At 39.7% G+C, this 12,091-nt stretch overlaps 1 protein-coding gene across 1 annotated transcript in view; it reads right to left on the bottom strand.

Annotated features, from left to right (window-relative positions):
- The window catches only part of Gphn (gephyrin), a 442,000-nt gene that overhangs the window by 210,885 nt on the left and 219,024 nt on the right, over window positions 1-12,091 (bottom strand). Inside the window, exons 6-7 of the mRNA XM_028788870.1 lie at window positions 6,299-6,365; window positions 117-389 (exon numbers count right to left, since the gene is read on the bottom strand). Of these exons, the coding sequence (XP_028644703.1) occupies window positions 117-389; window positions 6,299-6,365 (340 nt within the window). The remainder of the gene's footprint in view (window positions 1-116; window positions 390-6,298; window positions 6,366-12,091) is intronic.

The raw sequence follows: 12,091 nt of genomic DNA, 5'->3' as shown, positions 1-12,091 counted from the left end.
ATTTTTAGGATGCTCTCAAGAAATATTAACTTATGGAAAGATGAGATGGAAAGAGGGATGGTATCAGTAATGTAGGCATGAGTGCTCCAGAATGCTGTCTTTTTCAGCAGACTTACCTTTGCAGCAAGAGCTGCTGCAGTTATATGTGATGAGGAACTATCTTCTGTTGAAGCTACACCACTGTCTTTCTTTTCTTCTTCCTCTTCTTCACACTGAACTCCTTTGTCTTCTGTCTGTTTATGTGGGCTAGTTGTAGGAGGTGGAGAAAGAGGAGGTGGTGGGGAAGGTAAATCTTCAAGTTCATCATGCACCTCCTTTACTTTTACAATGGCATCACGTAAAAGGTCAATGGCATGAGGTAGAGCTGGCAGTATGAACTGAAAGCATTCCTGCCCAGAGACCAAAATAAATAAATAAATAAATAAATAAATAAATAAATAAATAAAATAAAAAGAAAGAAGAAAAGAGAAAAAGAAAAAAAGAAAAAAGAAAGTTAGGTTCTTAAACAAATATATAAAATGGTGACAATCAAACTGATTTTTTTTTAGGAGAGTGTTTCTCTGTATAGCCCTGGCTATCCTGGAGCTCACTCTGCAGATCAGGGTGGCCTTGAACTCAAGAGATCTGCCTGCCTCTGCTTCCTGAGTAGTGGAATTAAGGCATTTGTTGACACCACCACCAGGTGTCATATTGGTTCCTATTTTTGGATTAGTATTTCTTCCTATTTTTTGAACTTGTATTTCTATCCATCTCAATAATGAGTCATATCTGAAACATTTTTTAATGTGAAATGTGAAACAATCACAGCATATGTTAGAGGTTATGGTGCTTAGATGATGCACACTATGCTTTCAAAGTATAATTTTGATACATCTTTGGATTTATTTGTGCTTTATATAGAAAGAATCAGAAAGACATGAGAGTTTACTAATTTTTGTTAGAGTGACACTTGGAACTAACAAACCTCATTAAAAATGTGGTACATCTGCACAATGGCATAATATTCAGCTATTAAAAACAAAGACATTGTGAATTTTGCAGGGAAATGGATGGAACTTGAGAATAAAGTCCTGAGTGAGGTAACCCAGTCCCAAAAGAATATTAGCCATAAAATTCAAGTACTATGCTATACTACACAGACCCAAAGAAACGAAACAAGAAGGAAAGCTCACATGAGGATCCCAGTATCTCGCTTAGAAGGGGGAATAAAATAGTCATAAGAGGCAGGAGGAGGGGTAAAACTGGGAGGGAAGAAGATGGGAAGGGAAACAGGCAGGTTCAGGAACAGGTGTGGGGAAGGACAGGAGAGATGGCTAGATGGCCATGAAAATGAGTGGAATTCTGCAACTGACAGGGGTGAAAAGGTGGGGGGCATTTCCACCAGGACAAGACAGAGACCTTGGATAAGGAAGGCAGCCAAGAATCAACACAGGTGACTTCAGCTGTGACTCACTACATTGGGAATGTGGAACCTGAAGAGGCCACTCCTATAGCCAGACAGGAAACCCAGTGGAGCAATAGACACCAACCCACCCACAAAACTTTCAACCCAAAATTAATCCTGTCTACAAGAAATAAAGGAATGGGAGATGTAGCAGAGACTGAGGGAATGGCCAACCAATAACTGGCCCAACTTGAGACCCACCCAATGGGCAAACACCAATTCTTGACACTATTAATGATGCTGTGTTATGCTTGCAGACAGGAACATGTTGTCTTCTAGGAGGTCTTTCCCCTGCAGCAGAGGCCTCAGATAAATACAGACACCCACAGACAAGCAATGGATGAAGCTTGGGGACGATTATGAAAGAATAAGAGGAAGGATTGCAGCCCAAAAGGGATAGGAACTCCACAGGAAGACCAATAGAATCAACTAACCTGAACCCTTGTGAACTACAAACCAAAGACCATACATGGGCTGGACCAAGGTCTCTCTGCACATATGTAGCAGATGTGTAGTTTGGTGTTCGTGCAGGGCACACATGACTGGAGTGGGGGCTATCCAAAAGCTGTTGTCTGTACATGAGATACGTTCTAGCAGGGCTGCCCTATCGAGCCTCGGTGGGAGAGGAAGCAACTAGCCTTTCAGAGACCATAAGTGCCAGGGTTGGGGGATACCCAGGAAGCCCTGGGAGGGAGTAAGGGGAAGGACTGTGAAAGGGAGTGACCAGAAGGGGGGCAGTGAGCAGGTTATAAAGTAAGTAAAAAATAAAATCAAATTAAAAAAAGAAAAAAAATCCATTTTTTATTGTTCAGACTGAAATTTTATTACCATTTAAAGTATTAAGACTAGTATAGCTACCACTTAACACTATGGAATCAGTAAAAATAGAAATAAGGTTGCATGGAATTGTGAACAGAAATCAATATAATCTTTTCATCATGGGTCATTATTACCTATAATGCATCTCCAAAAGGTAAGGAGTTGTAACCAGAATATAGAGCTTATTGTGTCCGGGAAATAGGTGGAAATCTTTCTCTTTTATATTAAAACAAGGCCTTGATAAAATCTACAAGGTGTAGAAAGATCTAAAACAATTTAGAAGCATTAAGCCATAGCTTGAAGGATGCTCAATCTTTTGACTCTCTGCTTAGCTGCTTACCGTTTAAACAATATATAGCATCCTGGCAGTGGAGGTGCACACCTTTAATCCCAATACTCAGGATGCAGAGGTAGGCAGATCTCTGTGAGTTCCAGGCCAGCCTGGTCTACAGAGCTAGTTCTAGTACAGCGAAGGCTATAGAAAGAAATACTGTCCTGGAAAAAACAAAAAAACAAAAACAAAAACAAAAACAAACCCCAAAAAAATCAAAAACAGAAAACCAACCAACAAAACAAACAAAAAGCAGTATATCATAAAGAATGTAATTTTGATGAAATAGAGGTTTGATATTTTCTTTCAGTTTCTAGGAGGCTATCTCCAGATATTGGAATGTCATGTCTGATAAAATATTTTTATTTGATGGGATCTTTGACTACCATATAGCCTGAAAACTATTGATACCAAAGGATCGGGTTGGCATTCCTCCTCAGCAATGATCTGCATTTATACTGCCACTGTGCTTAGAACAAGAGGGTAACATGTGCTTGGTTCCAAATGAGAAAAGACAATGAAAACTCTTTGAAAGATACCTCTTAGGTCTTGCCCTATGACCTTTTCCCTTCATAATTTTATCCACATTACCTCCCTGTATAAATAATAACTATAACACCTTTCAGTTAGTTCTGTGAATCCTTGTGAATCAGTATGTGGTTTTAGGAATCACTTGAGGTTTATGTATTCATTAGTGAGGCTCATCTTTTGAAATGTTCCAACTTTGCAGCTGGCTTAAGAAAATGAAAAAAAAAAAAGCCATGTTTGAACCATAAGATCTTCTAAGGGCCTATGATTTGTCAGCACAACCTATGCCTCTATGTTGTATCTCAGCTATATCTTCTAGGTCTATGTGATCCAGCTAGAATGCATAAATACCCTTAGTACACACCTTTTATCCCTCTGTCTGGAATTCTTTAGTACATACTTTTAATCCCAAACAATGATATCTATTTGAGGGGCAGACAAAGTGACAAATCAGAGAATGGTTTCACGTAATGAGTCAGAGATAGCATGGTGTGTACTCACTAATAAGTGGATATTAGCCAAAAAAGTACAGAATACCCAGGATATAACCCACAGGACTAAAGAAGGTTAACAAGCTGAAGGACCCAAGTGAGGATGCCACAATCTCACTTGGGAGAAAGAAGAAAGCAGTCATGGGGGTGAGGGGAGGGAAGGAGAGACCTGGATGGGAGAGAGGACAGGGAGGGGAAGACCAGAACAGGACTGAAGCCCCAAGAGCCAGCAGAAAGAAAGAAAATAGGCAACATTGGGAAGTAGGAGGTGGGGGAACCTCTAGAACTTACTGGAGATCTGGGAGGTGAGAGACTCTCAGGACACAAAGGGAGGACCTTGGATGAAGTGCTCTAAAGTGGAAAGGGGGATCTTGTAGAGTTCACCTTCAGTAGAGGAACAAGACATAAAGTGGAGGGATGGCGTTGCCATTCCACAGTAAAAACCTCTGACCCAGAATGGTTTCTGACTGAAGGAACTGCATGGACAAAAATGAAGAGCATGAAAGGAAGGAAGTCTGGTGACAGGCTCAAATTGAGACCCAAGTCAAGGGTAGGCGCAGGGCTCTGACACTGTTACTGATGCTGTGATATGCTAGCAGACATAAGCCTAGCATGGCTGCCCTCTGAGAGGCCCAAGAAGCACCTGAAAGAGTCAGATGTAGATACTAGCACCCAACTAATGGACAGAAGCTGACTGAATTGGGGAACAACTGGAAGAAGCTGAGGAGGAGGGCAACCCTAGAGGAAGACCAGCAATCTCAACTGACCTGGATTCTGAGCTCTCTCAGACACTGAGCCACCAACCAGACAGCATACACCAGGTGATATGAGGCCCCCAACACATATACAGCAGAGGACTGCCTGGTCTGGCCTCAGTGTGCGAAGATACACCTAACCCTGGAGAGATTTGAGGCCCCAGGGAGTGGGGAGGCCCAGTGGGTAGGGTTGGGGACATCCTCTTGGAGATGGGGGTGGAGGGAAGGAGGTATAAGATGGGGAGTGGTCTGGAGGGGGAGAGAGGGAGGGGGATGAAGTCTGGACTGTAAAAAGGATTAAAGAACGAATAAAAAAAAAAACAGGAAGAGAGAGCTCAGTTCAGTCAATTCAGTTGAGTGGAGTGGAGTTTGGTGAGTCAGCTGGGAGTCACTGTGGTGGTGCAGTGCAGTGGAGTTGAATGTAATTCAATGCAGGTCAACAGAGGCATTTGAAGCCAGAGAATAACAAGGAGCCAGAAGATTAGAACAAATTGTCAGAGATAGTTTGAGACCAAGCAGAACAATTCAGTGAGAAACTGAGAGAAACCAGATTGAATCAGTCAGCTTGGAGAGAAGTTTGAGCCAGAACAGCTGAGTTGAACTAGCCAGCCAGAGTTCAGAAATGACTAGAAAGGAGGAATTTATTTAGCAGTAAGCCAGATGACAATTTAATCTGGCAAATAAGTTACGTTTACAAACTCAGGTAATGCAGTATTTTTCTGACCTTACTTTCATCTAATATCTTTGGAGTTTATTTTTTCAGTTGTACTATTTCTACCTTTAGATATGCTATAATGGCATTGCTATTACTATAGCAATACTGATATTGTTGGCCAAATATATTTGGAAAGTAAATTAGAGTCTATTTAAAGGTGTAACAATAACAGAAAATGATTGACTAACAAAGAACTGGAAATTGTTTCTGGCAATTTCTGATATACAGTATTGCATGAATGTCACATAGTACAAACAACAAGAGATCAAGGTGATAAATGAATAGCTTGCAAGTAAAATATGAAAGAGTACATAATGCCTTTAAAGGGTAAAGACATAATGTTTCTCTAAATCTAACCATATTTAATGTTCCTGCTTGCAAATCAGGCATATTCTCCTTAATAATATTGCTGTGTTAAGTGATATGAATGTTCCAGTAAATATAACTCTTTGAGTAATGTTAATGGTTTGGTAAAAGTCCTTACCCAAAGCCCAGAACATTCCATACCATAAGCAGTCCAGGATTAACTGTCAGTCCGAAAGAGTCTAGCCTTGCCTTTAGCTACTAGAAGGGAGACTCTACTAGACTGATTGGAGTGTTCTTGTCTGACCAGCGCACTTGGTCAACCAGACTGCCTCACAATGTGAATTACAATGGAGGTTTGGCATGGCTTTGCCTCTGAAAGATACTGGAGACTAATGAGATAAAGACTATAATTCAGCCATGTGGACAGCCATGTGGACAGCCATGTGGACATAAGTTAAAAAGAAAAAAAGCAAACACAGAAACAAATACAACAAACATAATAGCTCAAATTACACTGCCTAATTGGCAATATTCTAGTGCATTGTCACACTAGAGTATTATAGAGACAAACAAATTCATGAACACACAGTAAGAAGACGAAGGAAGCTCTGTATGTGGGATGTTTACACAGATCCCAAACTACTTCACCTGAATAATTTTAATCTGTATTTTTCCTTCTATAAACCATAACTGTATGTATATAATATATTAGTAAGTCCTATCATTCTTTCTAATGACTTTTCCTAATTATATTAATTATGAAATTTAAGGGTGGTGTTTGGGAATATTTTGAATTTGTGATTAGTGTCAGCAGTGAGCAGCTTTGTGGTATATTCAGCTTTTTGGCTGTTTACTCTCACAGTTGGTTAAAAGTCCATTCATTAAACATTTAATGTAAAAAATGCTTACCTGAGATCCTTTCTTGCTACCAGGTAGGTTAATTATCAGAGTTTTCCCTCTTATTCCACACACTGGTCTGAAAAGAAGAAGAAAAAAGATTGAATAATGAATTGCAATAAATATTTAACAAAGGCCAAACATACTGTAAACATACGAGAGAAATTATTATAGGAATAAAGTATTACAATAGGAGATTAGAATTTGTTATACAAATTGGACATTCTGACTGATGTTTTTATAATAGTGGTTTGAACAATAAATTTTAAAAAATTGAACATAGAATGAGAATAATGTACGTATTTCAAAGTAATCTGACCTTTGTACAACAGCCTTTTGTTTAACTTTAGCTTTTATAAATTGTAAGGCTTCAAAGACACATTTCATTAATATGACTAATATAGTAATATTGATGTTCAAAATTGTAAATTAGAAAGCATTCAAGAATTGAGTGACCTTCGGCCCCTGCCTGGTCCCTGGGACTGGAGCAGACACAGAGTCGGTCTGCTCCTGTCCTGTGGAGAAACTGAATCCTGAGTCATCCAGGAGCCACTGCACTCAGAGCAGCTGGTAAGAACTCCATCTCACTCCCTAAGCCCCAGAAATACATCTGGGAGCCAGGGACATCTAGGGCACAGCAGCTACCCAAACCCTGCCCCTCCGGAATTCCACTTCCCTTCGGCCCCTGCCTGGTCCCTGGGACTGGAGCAGACACAGAGTAGGTCTGCTCCTGTCCTGTGGAGAAACTGAATCCTGAGTCATCGAGAAGCCACTACACTCAGAGCAGCTGAAACTGAATTCTGAGTCATCAGGGACCCACTGCACTCAGAGCAGGTGGAGCCACTGCACTCAGAGCAGCTGACACAGAGTTGGTCTGCTCCTGTCCTGTGGAGAAACTGAATCCTGAGTCATCTAGGAGCCACTGCACTCAGAGCAGCTGAAACTGAATCCTGAGTCATCGAGAACCCACTGCACTCAGAGCAGCCGAGGAGCCACTGCACTCAGAACAGAAGGATTACCAGATCCAAGAGGTGGCCTGAGTCCCAGGAGTTCTTCCACCCGGGAGATTAGGGGCATAAGACCACAGAGACCTCTGGACTCCGAGGAGCTCTGCAATAAGCAAGATAACTGGAAATACATATTCCAATCTTACACAGAGAGGGCAGGTACCACTAGAGTTACCCAGATGGCGAAAGGCAAGCGCAAGAACATAAGCAACAGAAACCAAAGTTTCTTGGCATCATCAGTGCCCAGTTCTCCCAATATAGCAAGCCCTGAACACTCCTTCACACCTGAAAAGCAGGATTCAGAATTAAAATCACTTCTCATGATGATGATAGAGGATTATAAGAAGGAATTAAGTAACTCCCTTAAAGAAATACAGGAGAGTACAAGTAAACAGATAGAAGCCCTTAAAGAGGAATCACAGAAATCCCTTAAAGAAATGCAAGAAAACACAAAGAAGGAATTAAACAAAAACATTCAGGATCTGAAACTGGAAATAGAAACAATAAAGAAAGTTCAAAGGGAGACAACCATGGAGATAGAAAACCTAAGAAAGAGATCAGGAGTCACAGATGCAAGCATCACCAACCGAATACAAGAGATAGAAGAGAGAATCTCAAATGCAGAAGATACGGTGGAAAATATTGACACAGTTGTCAAAGAAAATGAAAAAAGCAAAAAACTCCTAACTCAAAACATCCAGGAAATCCAGGACACAATGAGAAGACCAAACCTAAGGATAATAGGTATAGATGAGAATGAAGATTCCCAACTTAAAGGGCCAGTAAATATCTTCAACAAAATCATTGAGGAAAATTTCCCTAACCTAAAGAACAAGATGCCCATAAACATACAAGAAGCCTACAGAACACCAAATAGACTAGACCAGAAAAGAAATACCTCCCGTCACTTAATAATCAAAACATCAGATGCACAAAACAAAGAAAAAATACTAAAAGCAGTAAGGGAAAAAGGTCAAGTAACATATAAAGGCAGACCTATAAGAATTACACCAGACTTCTCACCAGAGACTATAAAAGCCAGAAGAGCCTGGACGGACATCATACAGACCCTAAGAGAACACAATTGCCAGCCCAGATTACTATACCCAGCAAAACTCTCAATCAATATAGATGGTGAAACCAAGATATTCCATGACAAAACCAAATTTGCACAATATCTTCCCACAAACCCAGCACTTCAAAGGATAATGGATGGAAAACGCCAACACAAGGAGGGAAACTACAACCTAGAAAAAGCAAGGAAGTAATCTTCCAACAACCCCAAAAGAAGATAACTATACAAACATAACTTAACCTCTAATAACAAAAATAACAGGAAGCCACAATCATTTTTCCTTAATATCTCTTAACATCAATGGTCTCAATTCCCCAATAAAAAGACGCAGACTAGCAGACTGGATACACAAACAAGACCCAGAATTTTGCTGCATACAAGAAACACACCTCAGTGACAAAGACAGACACTACCTCAGAATAAAAGGGTGGAAAACAATTTTCCAAGCCAATAGTCCCAAGAAACAAGCTGGAGTAGCCATTCTAATATCAAATAAAATCGACTTCCATCCAAAATTAATCAAAAAAGATAAGGAAGGACACTTCATACTCATCAAAGGAAAAAGCTACCAAGGTGAACTCTCAATTCTGAACATCTATGCCCCAAACGCAAGGGCACCTACATACATAAAAGAAACTTTACTAAAGCTCAAAACACACATTACACCTCACACAATAATAGTGGGGGATTTCAACACCCCACTGTCAGCAATGGACAGATCATGGAAACAGAAACTAAACCGAGACACTTTGACATTAACAGAAGTTATGAACCGAATGGACTTAACAGACATCTATAGAACATTTCATCCTAAAACAAAAGAATATACCTTTTTCTCAGCACCTCATGGTACCTTCTCCAAAATAGACCATATAATTGGTCACAAAACAAGCCTCTACAGATACAAAAAGATTGAAATAATCCCTTGCCTCTTATCAGATCACCATGGAATAAGACTGGTCTTTAATAATGACAAAACCAATGGAAAACCCATGTGCACATGGAAACTGAACAACTCTCTACTCAATGATGACTTGGTCAAGGAAGAAATAAAGAAAGAAATTAAAGACTTTTTAGATTTCAATGAAAATGAGGACACATCATACCAAAACTTGTGGGACTCCATGAAGGCAGTGCTAAGAGGAAAACTCATAGCTCTAAGTGCCTACAAAAAGAAACTGGAAAGAGCACACACTAACAAGTTGACTGCACAACTAAAAGCCCTAGAACAAAAAGAAGCAAATACACCCAGGAGGAGTAGAAGGCAGGAGATAATCAAACTCAGGGCTGAAATCAACCAAATAGAAACTGAAAGAACAATACAAAATGTCAATAAAACCAGGAGTTGGTTCTTTGAGAAAATCAACAAGATAGATAAACCGTTAGCCAGATTAACCAGAGGGCACAGAGAGAGTATCCAAATTAATAAAATCAGAACTGAAAAGGGAGACATAACAACAGAAACTGAAGAAATTCAAAAAATCATCAGATCGTACTACAAAGGCCTATACTCAACAAAACTGGAAAACCTGGATGAAATGGACAATTTCCTAGACAGATACCAGGTACCAAAATTAAACCAGGAGCAGATAAACCATCTAAATAGTCCCATAACCCCTCAGGAAATAGCAGCAGTCATTAAAAGTCTCCCCACTAAAAAAAGCCCAGGACCAGATGGTTTTAGTGCTGAATTCTATCAGACCGTCAAGGAAGACCTAATACCAATTCTCTTCAAACTATTCCACAAAATAGAGACAGAAGGAACACTACCCAATTCGTTCTATGAAGCTACAATTACACTCATTCCCAAACCCCACAAGGACCCAACAAAGAAAGAGAACTTCAGACCAATCTCCCTTATGAACATCGATGCAAAAATACTCAATAAAATTCTAGCAAACCGAATCCAAGACCACATCAAAACAATCATCCATCATGATCAAGTAGGTTTTATCCCAGGAATGCAGGGATGGTTCAATATTCGGAAATCCATCAATGTAATCCACTATATAAACAAACTTAAAGAAAAAAACCATATGATTATCTCACTAGATGCTGAGAAAGCATTTGACAAAATTCAACATCCCTTCATGATAAAAGTCTTGGAAAGATCAGGAATTCAAGGCCCCTACCTAAACATAGTAAAAGCAATTTACAGCAAACCAGTAGCCAACATCAAGCTAAATGGAGAGAAACTTGAAGCAATCCCACTAAGATCAGGGACTAGACAAGGCTGCCCACTCTCCCCCTACCTATTCAATATAGTACTGGAAGTCTTAGCCAGAGCAATTAGACAACAAAAAGAAGTCAAAGGGATACAAATAGGAAAGGAAGAAGTCAAAATATCGCTATTTGCAGATGATAATGATAGTATACTTAAGTGACCCCCAAACTTCCACCAGAGAACTCCTAAACCTGATAAACAACTTCAGCAAAGTGGCTGGTTATAAAATCAACTCAAACAAATCAGTAGCCTTCCTCTACATGAAAGATAAACAGACTGAAAAAGAAATTAGGGAAATGACACCCTTCACAATAGTTGCAAATAATATAAAATACCTTGGTGTGAATCTAACCAAGCAAGTGAAAGACCTGTATGACAAGAACTTCAAGTCTCTGAAGAAAGAAATTGAAGAAGATCTCAGAAGATGGAAAGATCTCCCATGCTCATGGATTGGCAGGATTAATATAATAAAAATGGCCATCTTGCCAAAAGCAATCTACAGATTCAATGCAATCCCCATTAAAATCCCAACTCAATTCTTCACAGAGTTAGAAAAGGAAATTCTCAAATTCATATGGAATAACAAAAAACCTAGGATAGCGAAAACTATTCTCAACAATAAAAGAACTTCGGGAGGAATCACCATCCCTGACCTCAAGCTGTACTACAGAGCAATAGTGATAAAAACTACCTGGTATTGGTACAGAGACAGGCAGGAAGATCAATGGAATAGAATTGAAGACCCAGAAATGAACCCACACTCCTATGGTCACTTGATCTTTGACAAAGGAGCTAAAACTGTCCAGTGGAAAAAGGACAGCATTTTCAACAAATGGTGCTGGTTCAACTGGAGGACAACATGTAGAAGAATGAAAATTGATCCATTCTTATCCCCTTGTACAAAGCTCAAATCTAAGTGGATAAAGGACCTCCACATAAAACCAGATACACTGAAACTAATAGAAGAGAAGGTGGGGAAAAACCTCGAACACTTGGGCACAGGGGAAAAGTTCCTGAACAGAACTCCAATGGCATATGCTCTAAGATCGAGAATTGACAAATGGGACTTCATAAAATTGCAAAGTTTCTGTAAGGCAAAGGACACTGTCAATAGGACAAAACGACAACCAACAAATTGGGAAAAGATCTTTACCAATCCTTCATCTGATAGAGGGCTAATATCCAATATATACAAAGAACTCAAGAAATTAGACTCCAGGCAACCAAATTACCCTATTAAAAAATGGGGTATAGAGCTTAACAAAGAATTTTCAACAGAAGAAACTCGAATGGCCGAGAAGCACCTAAAGAAATGCTCGGCATCCTTAGTCGTCAGGGAAATGCAAATCAAAACAACCCTGAGATTCCATCTCACACCAGTCAGAATGGCTAAGATTAAAAACTCAGGTGATAGTAGATGCTGGCGAGGGTGTGGAGAAAGAGGAACACTCCTCCATTGTTGGTGGGACTGCAAGATGGTGCAACCACTTTGGAAATCA

Source organism: Grammomys surdaster, unplaced genomic scaffold (genome assembly GCF_004785775.1).
Source record: "Grammomys surdaster isolate TR1022 unplaced genomic scaffold, NIH_TR_1.0 127, whole genome shotgun sequence".
Taxonomy (NCBI): Eukaryota; Metazoa; Chordata; class Mammalia; order Rodentia; family Muridae; genus Grammomys; species Grammomys surdaster.
Note: the sequence above shows the minus strand (reverse complement) of the source record. Positions and strands in the feature narration are given on the sequence as shown.